This window comes from Gorilla gorilla, chromosome 7 (assembly GCF_029281585.2).
Source record: "Gorilla gorilla gorilla isolate KB3781 chromosome 7, NHGRI_mGorGor1-v2.1_pri, whole genome shotgun sequence".
Taxonomy (NCBI): domain Eukaryota; kingdom Metazoa; phylum Chordata; class Mammalia; order Primates; family Hominidae; genus Gorilla; species Gorilla gorilla.
Genome location: NC_073231.2, coordinates 26,248,079 through 26,266,262, shown reverse-complemented (window position 1 = coordinate 26,266,262; position 18,184 = coordinate 26,248,079). Strand labels below are relative to the sequence as shown.

General features: G+C 56.9%; 1 protein-coding gene across 8 annotated transcripts in view; it reads right to left on the bottom strand.

Annotated features, from left to right (window-relative positions):
* DMTN (dematin actin binding protein) overlaps window positions 1–18,184 on the bottom strand; it is a 32,932-nt gene that overhangs the window by 11,886 nt on the left and 2,862 nt on the right. Inside the window, exons 1-7 of one of the 8 annotated variants that reach the window (XR_010134931.1) lie at window positions 15,086–15,210; window positions 3,181–3,236; window positions 2,915–2,989; window positions 2,392–2,547; window positions 1,009–1,053; window positions 551–650; window positions 132–188 (exon numbers count right to left, since the gene is read on the bottom strand). Coding sequence is in view for 1 of the 8 variants with exons in the window: in XM_063709123.1 (XP_063565193.1) it covers window positions 132–188; window positions 551–650; window positions 1,009–1,053; window positions 2,392–2,547; window positions 3,181–3,198 (376 nt within the window). In the remaining 7 variants the exon portion in view is untranslated. Of the gene's footprint in view, window positions 1–131; window positions 189–550; window positions 651–1,008; window positions 1,054–2,391; window positions 2,548–2,914; window positions 2,990–3,180; window positions 3,370–10,590; window positions 10,913–12,957; window positions 13,244–15,085; window positions 15,211–18,184 lie in introns of those variants that run through there. The other 7 variants (XR_010134932.1, XR_010134936.1, XR_010134935.1 and 4 more) reach the window with 7 other exon arrangements.

The window sequence follows — 18,184 nt, the reverse complement described above, 5'->3', positions numbered from 1 at the left end:
CTGAGCACGGGGCACACGTGCTGCTGTGACATGCTATCCTCCCGACCCCCTCCAGCCAGCCCGCAGCCCCAGGGCACGGCCTCCCAGCATGCAGCTGGAAGCAGGCTCTGGTGAGCCAGGGGCGCCCTCACCTCTCTGCTTATAGATGGGAGGCTTCTTGTAGATGTTGGAATCTGGGCGGGAGGTCTCTGTGGGAGGAAGAACAGATGAGGAGGAGGACATGCTGATGGCAGGGAGGCTGGGGCCAGGAGAATGGAGATGATGGAACGGGACAAGGTGGGGAACTCACTGGCCCCTGTCAAGAGCCAAGACAGGGCTGGCATTCCTGGCACTGTCCCTCAGGGGTTTGGGACTTTTTACACTTTCCCGGCTGGGGGAGAGATAAAAAGTGACAGGTCTCCCATCTCTGGGAGGGGTCCTGGCCTCCTGGGGCCTACTTAGCTCTGAGGCGAGCATATACCCCAGAGAGTGGGGGACTGAGCGTAAGGGGATTGGGGTTCCTGATGGAGAAAGTCTCAGGAAACGATGAGGTTGTGCCGAGAAGACCTACCAGGGTGGTGGAAATGGGGCAGGCTGGTCCGGGGGGTTCCAGTGGTCCTGGGGGCCGAGGCCTGAGAGATGATTCCAGGCGACCGGCTGTCCGCCCACACCTGCAGAGCAGAAGCGTGTGGCTCCAGGGCCCCCAACCCCCTCCAACCCACACATGCACCCCGTCAGCTCACACCACCCTCTCTGTCCTCCCATCCTGGCCGGCTGCATCCCTCCAAACCCAGGGCAATGTTGTGGCACAGTTCCAAGGACCTACTGATGGTGCCTGGCCCAGGGAGAAAGGGTTGAAGTCCTGGGTCCGAGAGAATGATGGACACAGAGCTGGCCAGTGACAGCCAGGGGGCCGCTGATTCGGGCACTCCCTGGGCTCTGCAGAGCTTGGTCTGATGTGTGAGGGGAGGGAGTTAGGATCCCCTTCAGGGCAGGGCAGGGCAAGTTGCAGGTGTGGGGCAGACTCACCTCTGGGGATGGTGGGGGGGATGTGGATTTGGGTGACAGCGAGCGCTGTGAATGGAGAGGGGGCTGGTCAGAGCTACAGGGGCAGATTCAGCCTCTTCCCTAGAATTCCAGAGAGGCCACCTCATCCCCCACCCAAAGCCGCACACTTTCCTGGCCAGCTTCTGGGCCACCTCTGCTTTCTTGGATCTTTCCCACAGTTCCCTGCACAAAGTCCTCAGCCTTCCCACAGGAGGCACAGAGAAGCACGCGAGCCTTGCTCAGTACGCCTGGGGCTCCGAGGGCACTCTTTTCTTCCTTCCTTCCTTCCTTCCTTCCTCTCTCCTCCCCTTTTCTCCTCTCTCCCGCTCTCATCTTTCTTTTAATTTTTTCCTACTTCCTTTGTCCTTTTTCTTTCTTTCCCTGCCTTCCTCCCTTCCTTCCCTCTTTCCTTCCTCTCTCTCTCCACTTTCTTCTCTCTTGTCTCTTATTCTTTCTCCTCTATCCCTCTCTCATCTTTCTTTCTTGTAGTCTCACTCTGTTGCCCAGCCTAGAATGCAGTAGCTCTATCACAGCTCACTGCAGCCTCCCCTTCCCAGCCTCAAGGGATCCTCCCACCTCAGCCTCCTGAGCAGCTGAAACTACAGGTGCACAGCACCACACCTTGCTAATTTTTGTAGAGATGGGGGTCTCCCTGTGTTGCCTGGACTGGTCTCAAACTCCTGGCCTCAAGTGACCCTCCCACCTTGGCCTCCAAAAGTGCTGGGATTATAGGTGTGAGCCACCGTGCCTAGCCTGGGAACCAGTTGGGGAATAGTTGGTCCTGTCCTCAGAGCCTCAAAACAAATAGAAGAGACAAGACCAAGGAGCATCCAAGGATGAGGTCGGGGTTCATCACGCAGGTACTGAAGTCACCCCATGATCTAGCCCCCTGTCACTGGTCAGCCACGACGCTACCCTGTCTTGGAGGCAGTTGATGAGTACCTGCCTTGCACTGTCTCCCGCACCTTCACTACCTTGCGCGTGGATGGGCAGAAAGGTCACCTCTATTTTACACGAGGGTAAACTGAGGCCACAACATCACATGGGTCCCTCCGCTAGACTTTCAGCCCCCACTCTCAATGCTTCTGAACTGTTTCCACAAATCTTGCTCTTTGTGCCTCTTGTGTGCTGCTGCCATCCAAAGGTGTCCACCCCTCTACATCTGAGCCACATGCCAGCCCAGAGACCGTTCTGCCTGCTCTCTTGAACACCGGACGGACTGACTGGTTGGTTCCTGCGCACAGTTCCCTCTCTTGTTTTGCCGAGGCAGACCTCCAGGAAAGGAAGCACAGGAGGGATCGGTCCCCACGCAGTGTGGCTGGGGGAGGCCTCCCCCGGAGTCCTGCCCAAGAGGAGCCCCCTCACCTCGCGGCTGCGAGGCAGCTCCACGTGTTCCAGGAGGGAATAAGTGAAGTGAGGCTCGTAGATCATGAGGTCGGGCCGCTCGATGTCCAGGATGGCCTTGTCCTTGGGGATGGCAGCCAGGTCCTTGTAGCCCAGCACCTGATTGTCCATCTTGGCCTGAAGGGAAAGGTGCGCGTGAAACGGCTGTGCCGAAAGCCCCGCCTAGGACACTGGCCCTGCTAGCTAGACTTACGTTAATTACCAAGAAAACGGACCGCCATTGCAGACGTTAACAATTCTATTATTTTAAGAAATTAGTCACCTTAAAACATGATAGTCCTTTGCCTAGCACTTCGGATTAACGAGGCCAGACCAGTGGAAGGGGGATATGGGAGCTTCTCTGGGTTTCTGGGTTCTCTCTGCCCGCCAGCACCGGCGGGACCACCACTGGGGAGGCTCTGCGGGAAGGCCCCCTAGCAGCCAGGGGTCCCCCACCCTCCCCACTCCCAGCCAGGGGTTGCTGGTGGCCGAGAGGGGTACTCACCACGATGCTGGAGGGAGAGCCAGGCACACTGGAATCTCGGGAGGGGCTCACGCTCCCGGGGGAGGTAAGTGGTTGCTGGGGAGAGCGAGAAGGCGGGCGGGTGGGCACGTGCGTGTGTGCGGGAGCGGGGCGGGGGCGGCCCTAGGCCTGGGGGACCCGGGGCGCTGCGCGGCGCTGCGCGGCGGGTGGCCACCAGGTGGCGCCCTGGACTCCCAAGCGGCCCCCACCCGCCCTCGGCGTCCCCGGCCCCGGGCGGCGCCGCGCACCTTCTGCAGCCGTTCCATGCAGCACGGAGCTCGCCCGCCGGGTCACTCGCAGAGCCCTGTGCGCGAGGGGAGAGGACAGCGTGTCAGGCTCGGCGCGGCTGCTGGGCGCTGCGCGCTTGGGGCCGCGAAAGCAGCTGGCGCGTCCCCCCGGGCTGGCGCGTCCTCATCCCTCGGCGGTGACTCTCCAGGCTGCGGGGAGAAGGGAGGGAGGCCGCGCCGGGGCGGCGTTAGGCTGCGGGGCCTCCGCGGGCGGCCGCTCTCCAGGCAGCCGGGCCCCTTGCGGCTGAGGCTTCCCATCCGCTCAGCCCCGGAGAACGCGCGCGTGGACGGGAGGCGACCGAAGGACGGGCTGCGCTTGTTTTTGAGCCATTGTTCTCTGGCTTCAAAGGAAATGACGGCAGGGGTCAGCCGGCTGCCCGGGCGGAGGCCTCCACGGCCTGGCCCCGCCGCACCTGCCCTCCCCGCCCCGGCCCGGCCTGCGGCCCCGGCTCAGGCCCTCCCCTCCCGGCCGCTGGTCCCACTCCCGCTCGGGGTACTGTCCCCGCCGCCACCTTCCCGCGCTCGCCCAGGAAGGGTTAACACAGAGGGTTCCCTGAGCAGCCCGGCTTCTGCATCCCTCATCCAAAACCTGACATCAGCACTCCGAAACTTTGTGAGTGCCTACCATGACGCACAGGTGGAAATTCCACACGTCAGAACTTCACACAAACTTTGTTTCATGGAAAAAATTATTTTTAAAACACTGCATAGGTCGGGCATAAATGGCTTACGCCAGCAATCCCAGCACTTTGCAAGGCTGAGGCAGGAGGACTGCTTGAACCCAGGCGTTCGAGACAAGGCTGGACAACATAGCGAAACCTTGTCTTTACAAAAAAAATTTTAAAAATTAGCCAGGCGTGGTGCTGGATGCCTGTAGTCCCAGCTACTCGGGAGGCTGAGGTGGGAGGATCACTTGAGCCCAGGAGATCGAGGCTTCAGTGAGCCGAGATCGCACCACTGCACTCCAGCCTGGGTGACAGAGTAAGACCCTGCCTCGTTAAAAAAAAAAAAAAAAAAAAAGGTCTTGCTCTGTCGCCCAGGCCGGAGTGCAGTGGTGCCATCTCGGTTCACTGCAACCTCCGCCTCCCAGGTTCAAGCGATTCTCCTGTCTCAGCCTCCCGAGTAGCTGGGATTACAGGCGTGTGCCACCACGCCTGGCTAATTTTTGTATTTTCAGTAGCGATGGGGTTTCACCATATCGGCCAGGCTGGTCCTGAACTCCTGACCTCAAGTGATCCGCCTGCCTCGGCCTCCCAAAGTGCTGGGATTACAGACGTGAGCCACCGCGCCCAGCCCTACCTTCCTGCTTTTGACACCTTCCACTGCTCTGTCCACCTCTCTGCCTCTCAAGTGCCTCCAGCCTTCCAGGGCCATCCCAAAGCCGCTCCTCTGGGAGGCCTCCTGTACTAGTCTAGTCCTCATGGATCAACCCTTCTCTGAATTCCAGTGGGACTTAAAAACAGACCAATGTAGCTAAGCACTTGATTACAGGGAACATGTTTTCTCCCTAACTAGACAGACTGCTAATCGCAGGAGGGTGAAAACAACAATAAGAGCTATGTGGGAGGCCAAGGAGAGAGGATGGCTTGAGGTCAGGAGTTCGAGGCCAGCCCGGGCAACACAGGGAGACCTCGTCTCTAGCAAAAATGTAAAAATTAGCCAGATGTAGTGATATGCAGCTGTAGTCATCTCAGCTACTCTGGAGACTGAGGTGGGAGCATTACTTGAGCCCATGATGTCAAGGCTGCAGTGAGCTGTGATCACACCACCGTATTCCAGCTTGGGTGGCAAAGAGCTATCATTTTTTGAATGCTCATTATGTGCTAGGTACTTTGAGAAGCCCTTTAAAAGGATTATTTTGTTTCATTGCCCCAACAACCCTATAAGGTAGACCCATTCACAGATAAGGAAACGGGCTCAGAGAGGTTAAAAATTTGTCCAGAGTCGAGGAGCTGAAAATGACTGTGTCTTCAGCACGATTCACAGTGCCTACCTAGTACTCAGTATCAGGTGAGAGTGAGGAAAGCTAGAACCTGCCAGATTCTCAAGTCTGTTTGGAATTCTAGAACCATGGCATCTCCAAAAGAAGACTCTGGCAGGCCGGGCGCGGTGGCTCACACCTGTAATCCCAGCACTTTGGGAGGCCAAGGCGGGCAGATCACAAGGTCAGGAGACTGAGACCATCCTGGCTAACACAGTGAAACCCTGTCTCTACTAAAAATACAAAAAATTAGCTAGGCGTGGTGGCGGGCGCCTGTAGTCCCAGCTACTCAGGAGGCTGAGGTAGGAGAATGGCGTGAACCCAGGAGGCGTAGCATGCAGTGAGCCGAGATTGTCCCACTGCACTCCAGCCTAGGCGACAGAGCGAGACTCAGACTCAAAAAAAAAAACCTCTGGCCATCAGAGTCACACAAGGTGTTGGTGCCCATGGAAAGACTCCGTTATGGAACTTTATACTCCTCTTGCCTTCTCAGTACTTGCTTTGTAATGCTTTTAATTAAGCGAAAAGAAGAATAAATTCTGGTACATACTTGAAGAGCTGTTAGCTCCCTCTCCTCTCTTATCTTTACTTTGTTTATAGCTAATACCAAACTAGCTATACACTTGGCTTAGGCCTAGGGGCAAATGCTTATCCATGCATGCATGTATCTGTTCATCCATCTATCCATCCCTGCATTCATCTATCCATCCATCCATCCATCCTTCTATCCATCCATCCATTCCTGCATCTATCCATCCATCCATCCATCTCTCCATCCATCCATCCGTCCCTGCATCCCTGCATCCATCCATCCATCCCTGCATTCCTGCATCCATCCATCTCTCCATCCATCCATCCATCCCTGAATCCATACATCCATCTACTTAGTCATGTATTGTTTTATTCATCCATTCAACAAATACTTTCTGAGCGCCTATTCTGCAATGAACACAGAGCAGGACTCTGTGGTAAGTCTCATGGAGAACAGAAAGATGAGTCAGAGGAGCTAAGCTGCTCCTCCAGAAATAAGGCATGCATCTAGATAACTCCCATGCAAAGCAGAAAATTACATGTGCCATATAAGAAAGTATAAAGCACTATGAAAAGTCACAGGAGAGATTCCTCCTGCTGGGATGTCAAGAGAGGGGAAAGGGTTTATTGGAGGAAGAGGTATCAGAGGTCGGCCTTGAAAGATGCCCAGTTTGAGATCATGCAAAAATGGAAAAAGGGGCTCCTGATAGAGAAAGCAGCATAAGGTGGGGACATGGGGATGCACTGGGCCTGCCTGGGGAACAGCAAATATGGCTGGATTGGAGAGGTCATGAGGTTGAGATGCATTTGGGACAGGAGGTCGAGGCCAGATCATGGAGGCCAGATCATGGAGGCCCTGAACCCAGCCTAGGGTTAGGTCGTAATCTGTTGGCAACTGGGGTCATAGAAGGCTCAAAAACTTTTTATAAGCAAAGAAGTGACATGATTCAAGCAGTGTTTTGGGAAAATGAATCTGGTGGCAGCCTGAGAGCCAGACTGGACAGGCAGAGGTGATCCAGGTCCGCCGGGAGACCAGCCTGGAAGCTGCAGCAGTAGTTCAGCAGGGCACTGTAAAGATCTAGACTTGGGCAGGAAGGAGAGAGGGCAAATGGGAGAAACCCTAGAGGCAGAATGTGCAAAGCAGGACTGGATCTGGGGTGCCCATGAAGGAGGCTGCAAGTCTGAGAGACTGGGAGAAGGGGAAAGGAGGAAGTCACTTTGACAGGTGGAGGTTGTAGTGGGTGCATCAGGGGAACAGGTAGGAACGTCCAGGAGGAAAGGAACCTACGGAAGAGGCCAGGCTGGAACCAGAGATGTGGGTGTCATTTGCCTAGAGATGGTAGTCCAAACATGAGATTGCCAAGGGAGAAAGAAGGTCAAAAACAGCATCCTGGGAACCTGGGGAACTGAAAAGAAATAGCCAGAGATGGCACAGTCAGAAAGAGAGAGGAAAACTCGATGGCAGCTCGCAGGGGCCAGGGAGCCTCTAGTGAGTCTTTGTGTTTTCAGCAAAGGGTCTGATACACAGTAAATGTGCAAAACATATTGAGAGAAAGAATGGGAGGGAGGGAGGGATAGAGGGAGGGGCTGAGAGAGTAGAACATCATGGAAGCCAAGTGTCACTGTGGAGAAGGTGAGGAGAAGTGCTTTTCCTCCAGCTCGAATGTCAGGGCCATAGTGGCCTCGTGGTTAGGGATGGGGGGGGGTGATGGGGGTGCTGGCCAGGTGGTACAGCCAGGGGGAGTGGCCCTTCCAAGAAGTGTGATAGAAGGGCAGGGTCGTTTTGGAGGAGATAAGATTGGCCTAAGGCCTTTAATGTGTTTGCAGACAGCAGAGAGGGAAGGTAGACAGGAAAGACTGAGGCTGCAGGGGGCAGTGGGCACTAGGTGGGTGGAGCAACACGGCAGCAGGAGGGAAGGGATCAAGTTCACAGCCAAGTACAAGACTGGCTTTGGGAAGAAAGGCTCCCCGGAAACAAAGATGAGCTGGGCAGTGGCTTATGCCTATAACCCCAACACTTTGGGACGCAGAGGTGGGAGAATCACTTGAGCCCAGGAATTCTACACCAGCCTGGGCAACATAGAGAGACCCTATCTCTACAAAGGAATTTTTTTTTTTTTAATTAGCTGGGTGTCGTGAAGTACGCCTATAGTCCCAGCTACTTGGAGGCTGAGGCAGGAGGATGGGTTGATCCTAGGAGGTCAAGGCTGCAGTGAGCTATGATCATGTCACTGCTGCACTCCCTGGAAAGGAGAGGACAGGGAAAGAAATTGGGTAACAACCATACAGGCCTTCCATTTTCCCAGCGAAAGTGAGAGATGGTGGCCAGGTACAGAGGCTTATGCCTGTAATCCCAACACTTCGGGGGCCAAGGCAGGAGGATCACTTGAGGCCAGGAGTTTGAGGTCAGCCTGGGAAATATAGTGAGCCCTGTCTTTACTTTTTAAAAAATGAAGAATTATCTGGGCATGGTGGTGCACATCTGTGGTCCCAGCTACTTGGGAGGCTGAGGCAGGAGGATCACTTGAGCCCAGGGATTTGAGGCTGTAGTGGGCTATGATTACACCACTGCACTCCAGCCTGGGCAACAGAGTGAGATTCTGTCTCAAAAAAAAAAAAAAAAAATGAGAATTAAGGTTCTCTGCAGATCTTACAGGTGAGTCAGAGGTTTGGAGGGGTCACTCTGAGGAGCGTGTGCAGCTGCACACAGAGAGGGGCAGGAGGGAGACTGGATAATTTCAGTGTGTTCTGGAGCCTCGGGGAGGCCCTGGAATCTTCCTGAAACACCACCAGGGGGAGGGGTACAGAGTGTGACAGTGGCTATCTGTCAGAGTGGTGGCTACTCAGAGTCGTGAAAGGTGAGTGGCCCAGGGTAAGCCATGTCTCAGGAGTATGTGGTCATATATCCCCATACTCACACGTGCACAAATACCGTGCCAGAGGCACAGGCACTCAGAAACGTGATTCAAAATCCTGATGGTCACAGTCATATGAACAGATGCCATTTATAGAACGTCTGTGTTACGGCTGGCACTGTGCTGGGCAGTTCACATTTTTTCTTTCTTTCTTTTTTTTTTTTTTTTTGAGACAGGGTCTCACTCTGTTACCAATGCTGGAGCACAGTGGCATGATCATAGCTCACTGCAGCCTCGACCTCCCAGGCTCAACAGATTCTCCTGCCTCAGTCTCCCGAGTAGCTGGGACTAAAGGAGTACTCCACAACACCCAGCTAATTCAAAACAAATTTTTTTTTTTTTGGTAGAGATGGGGTCTCCCTATGTTGCCCAACCTGGTGTCGAATTCCTGGGCTCAAGTGATCCTCCCACCTCTGCCTCCCAAAATGTTGGGATCATAGGCGTGAGCCCCTGCCCAGCCCATCTTTGTTTCAATTTAACCCTTACATTCCAATCTTGTGGGTTGGCTTGGATTGGCGAGTACCTCGTTTGCACATGAAGAAGTTGAGACTTGAACAAGTTAAGTAGTTGGTCAAGGACACAGTACTGTGTGGAATCTAAGCTCAGGTCTGTCTGATTTCTAAAACCATTCACCAGGATACCACCCAGGCAAAGCTGGTGTGAGTCACTAAGCCTCTGGCCTCTCACCTCTGCTCTGTCTCCAGTCCCTTCCTGCCCACAACCCCACTGCTGGGTCTTGCCCTTTAGCATCTGGGTCTGCTTCCTGGGGTCAGCCAGGGACCTGCACCCTGGTGCCACCCCCTGCCATTTGTTAGAGAGCATGTTGGTTGATAAATTATTTCCACAGAGGCAGAAATTTGGTCTTACCCCTTGGGGGGCATTTGCATGTAAACGTGGGCCTAGCCTTAAGGCATAAAGTTTGTACTGGTTAAATTTTAAGCTGTCAGAAGGCCAGCCGGGAAAATGGGGGTGGAGAAGAGCGTGTGTATATGTGTGTGTGCACGCGCATGTGTGAGGGGGAGAGAGAGAGAGAGAGACAGAAAGAGAAAGAGAGAGAGAGTTTCCTTGGCTTCTCTCAAATCACACCCTGCCTACTCCACCCACAAGTAGCCCTTTCCGTCAAAGCTCATTTCTCGCAGGTCAGTGCCAGCTCACTCCACCTCCTCCCATCCAGACCCCTCTCCCATCCATGCACCCCGCCTGTCTGTGCCTGCATCCCCAAGGTCCCAGCGACCTCCGTGCACAAAGAGATAGAAAGGGCGAGCTGCAGCAGGAAGAGGGGAGGGAGGGAGGAAGAGAGAGCACCGCAGAGGAAGGCAGGTCCAGGTGACGGAAGGGACAGCTCAGCTGCCCCTGGCCCTGGTCGGACGCCAGCCGGCCGCTGGCCCTCCATCTCAGCCCCACCCTCCCCCAGCTGTGTGTCCCTGCCTTATCTGAGCCACCAGCCCAGCCCCACCTCACCCACCACCCTCTCCTCTCCACAGCTCCCCGGGATGTGGGTGATAAGACCCGCCCACTGGGCCCTCCGAGTTTGTGCCCACTCATCCTGGCGCGCTCTTCTTCCAGGCAGAAACTGATCCAGACTGTGGCTCCCCTGGACTTTTAGAAATGAAGCCTCCGCAGGCAGAATGGCAGCTTCGGGGTGGAGGGCCCCTGGTCTAGCTGTGCTCCTGTCTCCAGCCAACCACTATCTGCTTGGTGCCAGCCCCTGTATACTTGGGACTTTCATACATCCTCTCTAAACCACACAAAACGACATTCTCCTCATTTAGAGATGAGCAAAAATGAAGCTGAGAGGTGAACTTGCCGAAGGCCCCCCAAATAGAAGCCAAGCCAGAATCCCTACCCCGGCCTGCCTGAGGCCAAAGCCAAGTGCTCTTTTCAATGAGTACCAAAGATCCCAGTTCAATCAAAATGTGGGACTTGGGGGTCCCACATGCTAACCTTAGACAGTGGAGCCACCCAGAGTCCTGCTCGTTGATGGCATCTGTAGAAGAGCAGCTGGGAGTGTGGGGGCCTCTGGCTCCGGGCCACACAGGCAGCAGGGTCCAGCCAGGCTGGAGGCTGGCTGGTGCAGACAGTAAGTGAATTATGAAACGAGGCAAGTCATCCAAGCAGGCTGGCGTCGGTGGGCAGGGAACTTTGCCCCGCTTCTCCTTCTCCTGTTTTGTTCACAGTGCGACTGCCTGGCCCTCTCTCCCTTTCTTCCTCCTGTCTTTCTGCTTTCTCTTCTGGTCCCTTTTCTTGGCTTTCTTCATCTTTTCTCCCTCCCTCCCTCTTTCCCTTTCACCCTCTCCCCTACCCAGCCCCACCCCCACAGTTACTGTGGCAACAATTCAATGCCAGAAATAAAGGCAGAATCCAGCTAGGTCACCAGTTCCCAAAACAGCATCCTGGGTGGGGAGGGGCAGGGAGGGTGGAGCAGTGCGGCACGGCAGGGCAGGGGCCAGGCACTCCCATGGGTGCTGTGCATGCGTGTGATGTGGGTGGGGTAGGGCACCTTGCTCCCCGCACCCCCCTCCCCCCCGCCACTGGAAAAGGACACCAGGAGGCTGAGGCCTGCTCTGGGCCAGTGGCTCATCAGAGGTGTCCCTTACTTAGGCCAAGCCTGAACTCCAAGTCTGTCCTAAGGCTGGCAGAGCCTGGGGACTCCCTCCTCTTCTCCCACTTTCTCCCTCTCCCCTACTCCAGTGTTTTTTACCGTTGTGTCTGCTGGGATGAGGGTTCCCCTAACCCAGCACTACAGGGCACCCTCTCACACTCGGATAAAAGACGAGGCCTGGGAGGGTGGGGAGCCCAGAGTCCCCCTGCTCAAGGCCTGCCCTCCCTTGTTCTCTTGATAACAACAAAACCGGGCCCAGGTGCCCCTCCTGCCTCTCTAGCCCACCCAGAGACGCATCTGTGCAGCCATCTTCTCCTAGGTCTCTCTCTGGCTTGGTTTCTATGTGCCCTCTCCACCCTCCCTCTGAAGAGACCCCGCTTTCTGCTTTCTGTGTCCTGCAGCCCCCTCAGGCGGACTGCTTCCCCTCCATTTATAGCTGGTCCTGTTGTACAAGTGGGACTGGCAGAGCTGGGGGAGATGCAGCCTCAGTTCAGCTTTCTGGATCCCGGGGCCTCCCTGTTCCAGTCCCCACAACACCCAGGAGCTCTAGGAGAGGGATTCTGCAGACATCCACCCACGGGTGGACAACCTCACCCAGGAGTCTGACGCCTGACCACAGAGAGGCCGGCAGCATGGACACAAGATGGACAGGTGGGCACAGGCAGAAGCGCCCGCGCTGAAACCGTTGCAGGACGCATGCACGCGGGGAGACTCCGAAGCCCTGCGTGCCAGCTCACGCCCCCACTCTCCCATCGAGGCCCCCTCACTGTGACACATGGTGCTGCCAACACCCGCTCACACCCACCCACCGGTCCTCTCCCTGGCATCCATCCCAGAGTAGTGCACGTGTACAGCAACATACACAGAGCCCTCCACTTACCCAGCTCTGGAGGCCTTCCCTGGGCTCCCCATTCCCACAGCCCAACTGCCTTCCTTGTCTTGGACCTGTCCCTGCTCCCCTGACTCTTGCAACCAGGCAACTGGTCCCTGGAAGGGACACACTGGGTGTGTCTGCCCAAGAAAGGGGGCTGGACCTGCTAGGCCCTGAGGGACAGAGCTAGGGAGGGGGAGCCCCAGAACCCTGTGGGGGCTGCAGGTCTGCTCAGCCCTGGCCCCTTCAAGCACCCCAGCGGCGGGCACAGGGGGAGTACTGGGCTTGGGCTTGCAGCTGCGCCCTGCCACAGCCTCACTCTTCACTCAGCCCCACCCCAGCCTGGCTAGCCACTGGCTGGGGGCAGGCTCTCCTCCCACTCCCCCTAAAAAGCAGGCTCCAAACAAACAGCCTCAGGCCCCTAAATGTACTGCTCCAACCCCCAGAGCATGTGGAGTAGTTGCGGGGAGGCCAGCGGGCCAGTATTCAGCAGAGAGGGAATGCTCCCCTGCCCACCCCGTGCCCCCACAGTCCATCCCTTCCATTGCTGGCCTGCTCAGCTAGGTAGGCCAGGCAGAGATGCTAGCAAAGAGGGGATTGGGCTGGGAGCAGTTCTCATCCTTGGGATGAGAACACCCCAGGCCCTCTTCCCCAGATCAGAAGGTTTCATTAGATCAGGCCCAGCTGGTCCCAGGGGCCGGCCCATCCTCCCACTGAACAGGGCCCACAGTGGGCTCCCCCCAGATACCCTGCTGCCACCCAAAGCCTGGCTCGCCAGCAAGCGCTGTGGCCCAGAGTGCCCACAGAGGGGAGGAGAGGCGGAGACCCTGCCACCTACCTCTTCCCAGACAGTGTAGCCCAGACGCTCTGAGGCCACAGAGGCCCAAGAGGCGTAGGCCAGATCCACGGGCTGCCACTTCCCCCAGGAGCCTAGGTAATAGGTGTCTCTTCCAGGAACCCAGCGGCGCTTCCCCGGAGCACAAATAACAGGAAAAATGCCGGCTTAGGGTGGGTGGGCGGGGTGGGAGCTGGTGAAGGAGGGGAGCTGGTCTCGGCTGAGCGGTCTGATCTCCCCTCTGGGCCCCCACCCTCCTTGCCCCCACCCTGCTTCTCTGCAAGCCACGGCTGCCTGGATCCTCCGGTGCTGGGGAGTCCTTGTCTGGGGGTGGGCGGGCGGGCTGCTGGCTCCCCCACGCCCTCCCCGCGCCCTCCCCACCTCCAGCTGATAGCGTGTGGCTGGCGAGGGTGTGTGTGTGGATGTGCGCGCTCTTCCACCAGCGCTGCAGCTCAATCCATTTCAAACAAGAGGAGCATTAACCCAGCGTCATGACAAAGCAGAATCAGCCAGCACTGTCCTCTCCCTTTCCCACACTGCAGTCTGCAGCACTCACACTCACACACACACACACACCCACACGCACCCAGAGCCCCTCAGCCTCCTCCTAAACAGCCAGAGTTCAAGTTGCTGTGGGCGGTAGGTCGAGGGAGGGGGCTACTGATGACCCAGGCGGACAATGCCTGCTTTCTCCAGGCACCTGCACCTCCTACCCTATTCATGACCACCCCACCATCTGACAGCAGCAACTGAGGCCTCTGGGGCCCAGCCTCTTGAGGTGGGGGTGCAGGCACAGGCCAGAATTGGTTACCCAAGGATGAGCTCTCTCCTGGGAGGGCAGAATGGAGGGATGCAACCAGGTCCTCAGTACTGAGACTTGAGCTGGCCCCTCGGTAACCTGAATCCCCTGGGAACTCCAATGGGATGCAGCAGAGAGAGAGAAGGACCCCATTTCTCCCTAGCGTGGCTTCATGAAAAAGGAGCTTCCTGCCTGGTAACCCCTGGGTCCCAGCACAGAATTTACAGGCACGTGCCTTCCCTGTCTCTAGCAAAGCCTCAACCACCCCAGGAGCCTGTCATTGGCCTTTCGGGCCCCCTGGGCAGGATGGGGAAGGACAACAAGCCTTGCCCTCGACCCTCGCCCTGGCCCCAGCGTCCTCTCCACCTCCACACCGCAGACTTGCCTACCTAGGCAGCCCTCACCGTTGCCCTGGCAACCCTGCCCCCAGCCGGTCAGCTGATGGTATCAGCTGTTGGGGAAATCTAGAATCTGGGGAGGGGGCTCTGGGGTGTCTGAATGGAGAAGCACAGGGGGAGGGGCTTGAGGGAAGAGGCCAGGAGGGGACAGAAAGTATCTGGCTGGTGGGGACAGAGAGGACAGTAACCTGAGGGATGGGCTCCAGAGAGAAGGGAGGAAGGAATGAGGCAGGTGGCTGAGAAGGGAGACAGAACACAGGCTGAGCTGCTGCAGCTGGGCGGGGGTGGCTGTGAAGGTAGAGAAAACCTGGGGGTGGGGGATGAAGCATCAGATCCATGGAACTGCAGAGAAAAAGGCCAGGAGAGTGATGTGGGAGGGGGCATACCTTTAATGTGGCAGAAAGGGGCACAGCCTTGGAGGAGGAGCCACCCCGGCCATCGCTCCACAACCAGCCGGGCCTCAGCCCAGCCTCTCGGCTTTCTGTACCTTCAACCCCACCCTTACTTCCCTCTAATCAGAGTCTGAGAGACAGAGGGGAAGCCCCAGCCCCACTCCAGCCCTAGATGATCTCTCTCGGTCCCTCCAGCAGACCAGGTACTGGGGGTTTTGACACCTCAGCCCTTTAGAATTCCTGATCCCCGCCACACCCCGACCTGAGTTCCTCCCCTGTATTGCCCCTCCCCCACCAGGCCCCACCCCAGGAGAGCTGTCTTCTGGTGCAAGGGTCCCCAGAGGTAGAGTTGGAATGAGCTGATGCCAGGAAAGACAGCTGTGGCCAGGGGCCTGGAACGAGGTGGGTGATGAGGAATGGGTAGGATCGCTGGGCCTGGGAGGAGGGGTGCCTCCTCCTATTGAAACCAGTGCATGTAGGGCAGAGTCGGGGGAGTCAAGGGGAAAGGTCGGAGGGGAGAAGGAGGGGAGGGTGCTCGGTACCTTCAAGGGCCCAGGGCGTGGGGCAGGAGCGCAGCAGCCTCCTCGGTGACATACACCTCCATCCCTCGGCGCATCTCCTCTCCACCTCCTGTTGCCAAGACAACCTGCCGGCAGCTCAGGCCCGGCTCAGCCTCGGCAGCAGGGAGGGGGGGAGGAGGAAGCTGTGGCTCCCGCTGCCTCTTCCTCAGAGATGGAGGGAGGAGGCCTGAGGGTGGGTCCTCAGTGCTGGGGCTGGGGGTTAGGGGACAGCTTCAGGAGCTAAGGTGCCCAGCGAACCCCACCAAGTGCCCCATCCCCCCACTTCCTTTCATAAGGCTCTAGATTTGGCTTTAGGGGTGACCCCAGGAGAACCCTAATTCAGGGCTGGAGAGCAGGCCAGTCTTGAAGAGTATGCAGCACTGGGGAGAGTCCCCATTCCAGGAAGCCCAGTGTGGAGCTCGGGACAATGACAGACAGCAAGGCAGGGACAGTCCTTGTGCTGAAGGGTCAGAGGGGTTGCTCCGGCAGGGTGCAGAGGCCCCTGGGCGCTAGCTGCACTGGGCACGCGGCTGCGGGCCCCACACCTCTGCCGTCTCTATGTGAGCACCTTCACCTTGTCCCAAACCCTCTCTCATTCCACCTGAGAAAACTCAGAGCACGGGACAGCTCTCTTCCAATCCCTCAAGGCCCCATTCCCACTGTCCCCCACCACGCCTGAGTCTCACATTCTATCGGAATGTCCCTCCATGGGTGGGGCGGGCGGGCCACCTTGGGCAGGAAGAGTGCTCAGCCCAGCCAGGCCTGGACCCAAGGGGACTGCAGAGTGAGGGCTCCCTCTGTCGACCTGAGGAGTGGTAACTGCCAAGGTCATTTTGCTGCCAGGGATCTGGGGGGGGGGGTGTGTGTGTGTGTGTGTGTGTGTGTGTGTGTGTGTGTATGTGTGTGTGTGTGTGTGTGTGTGTGTGTGTGTGTGTGTGTGTGTGTGTGTGTGTGTGTGTGTGTGTGTGTGTGTGTGTGTTGGTGGTGGGTGTTCAGAGGGGAGGCAAGGGGACCCTTCTCACCCATGCCATCCTCTGCCCCTACCTCGTCACTGTCCTTGTCCCATGGGAAGACTCACTCTGCCTCCGGCCTCCTCCCCCTGGGAAGGCCTCTGACCCCTCAAGGCCAGCTGAACTGAACTCCCCCATGGCTTGTCTGAGAGGGGAGGTTCTCCCCCTTGAAAGCTGGCAACACTGAACAACAGGTGCCTGTTGGCTCAGGCCCCAGGTGGGTGGGCTTCCTCAGCTCTGCTCCATACCGAGCAGGCAGGAGGCGGCTGCCAGGGCTCTCATACCTTTGGAAGTTCAGGAGTTCTCAGGACCTTGAGGATGGGCGCTTGTGTCCACAACACGGGGCCAGGGTTCCTGTGTCTCTCAGGCAGGGGGGTCCCAGGCCCCCCGACGCCCCGTTCTTGGCTTCTTTCCCCACAAGGTCACTGGTGCCAGATGTCCTGGGTGGACTCCGGCCCTGCTGCCTCCTCCCTCCCACAGGCCCTGTCGATAGGCTTCTCTGTCCACGTCTGGTCTGTCTCACTCCAGTGCCCCCCGGCCCCACCCTACACACCAACCTGCTGGGCGGGGGAGCTATCTAAACATTAACTTCTGGAGAGGTGGAGCCAGGGCACCTGGACACTCAGGGAGGAGGGAAAGGGTGACAGAGACCTGAAGAAAAGGAAGGATGAGGGCCCCAAAGCCACCATTCTCACCAGAGATTGGGAGCCATGTGCCCCTGCCTCCGGGCATTGGACTCTGCTGCCCAGACCCTAGAGCCTCCACTGCTTCAGCATGCTGCAACCAGACCACTGCATCTGGCCCCCGCAAAGCCCCTCACCATCTCCTCCCTGTCACAGCGTAAGGACCAAACTCTTCATCATTTGATCCAATCACCTCCTGCCACTTCGCTACAAAAATTTCAGCTCCGGCCAAGTAGACGGACTGTTCCCCTTCCCTGGAGCACACCTCCCATTTTCCCGCCTTGATTCTCATGCCCGTTTTTCCTCTCGTCATTTTCCGCTCTGTGCATATTTTCTCCACTGAAATCATCTGAAATCATGCAAACCCCAGGCCTTCCACAAAGCCCCCGCAAGCACCCTGGCCTGTGCTCTCTCCTGCCCCAGAACTCACGATGCCTGGGCACACTTTGCAGGCAAAGTGTGGAAGCCGGGCAGAATCTAGAGTGCAGTGCTCACTAGCTGTGAGACCGTGAATGGCCTGGCATTTCTGAGTGTGAACTCATCCACATGTGCTACATGGGAACATCTCACTGCCCTAAAGAAGGATTGCAAGCAAGTATGCCCTGAGTGTGGCCTAGCACATCTCCTGAGCTCGGTACATATTAGTTTCCTTATTGCCAATAATTCTTATCTCCCCTTTCCCTCTTTGGGGACGTACGAAAAAAAAAAGGTTGCTTTGTTATGTCACGTGTAAGAGAGGGTTTTCCAAAAGTCCCACCAAAGAACACATAATTGCCTTTTTATGGGTTTATCCCTCCAATTAAATTTCAAGTGCCTTGAGAGCTCTATCTTGTCCATGTTTTTTATTAACAGAAGGATTAGCACAGGGCTTGAATGTTGTGGGGGGAAAATAAACACTGGGACTAACTGCTTAAGCCCCCGCCCCACCCACGTCTGCCTAAAGAAGGAGGGAGAAGGCGGGATTCTGCCCTCTCTCCTGCCTCTGCCTAGAGGGATGGTGGGGTGTTGGGCCAATGACTTCTTTCTGGGGCTTCAAGTGGTTTATTTCCTCAATAAACATTTACCCTGTGCAACATACTGTGCTGGGCACTGTCGGGGAAGAAAAGATGGACTATTTCTACAACTGGGGCACTTGCTATTTAGCGGAATCATGACAAGCACATACATCATGACAGTTCTGGACAAGCTGTGACATGTACCACAAGGCAAGGGCAAGTGAATGGCTGGCAAGACCAGTGGCAGTGGAGACAGTCACTCATCCCGGGGTAGTGCCAAGAGCCTTTGGAGCAGAGGAGGAGCCTGCGGTCTGGGTGTGTGTGTGTGTGCTAGAGCAGGACACGCCAGGTGGCGGGGACCCTTCAGATGAGAATGGGGACGCGCTTGCTTGA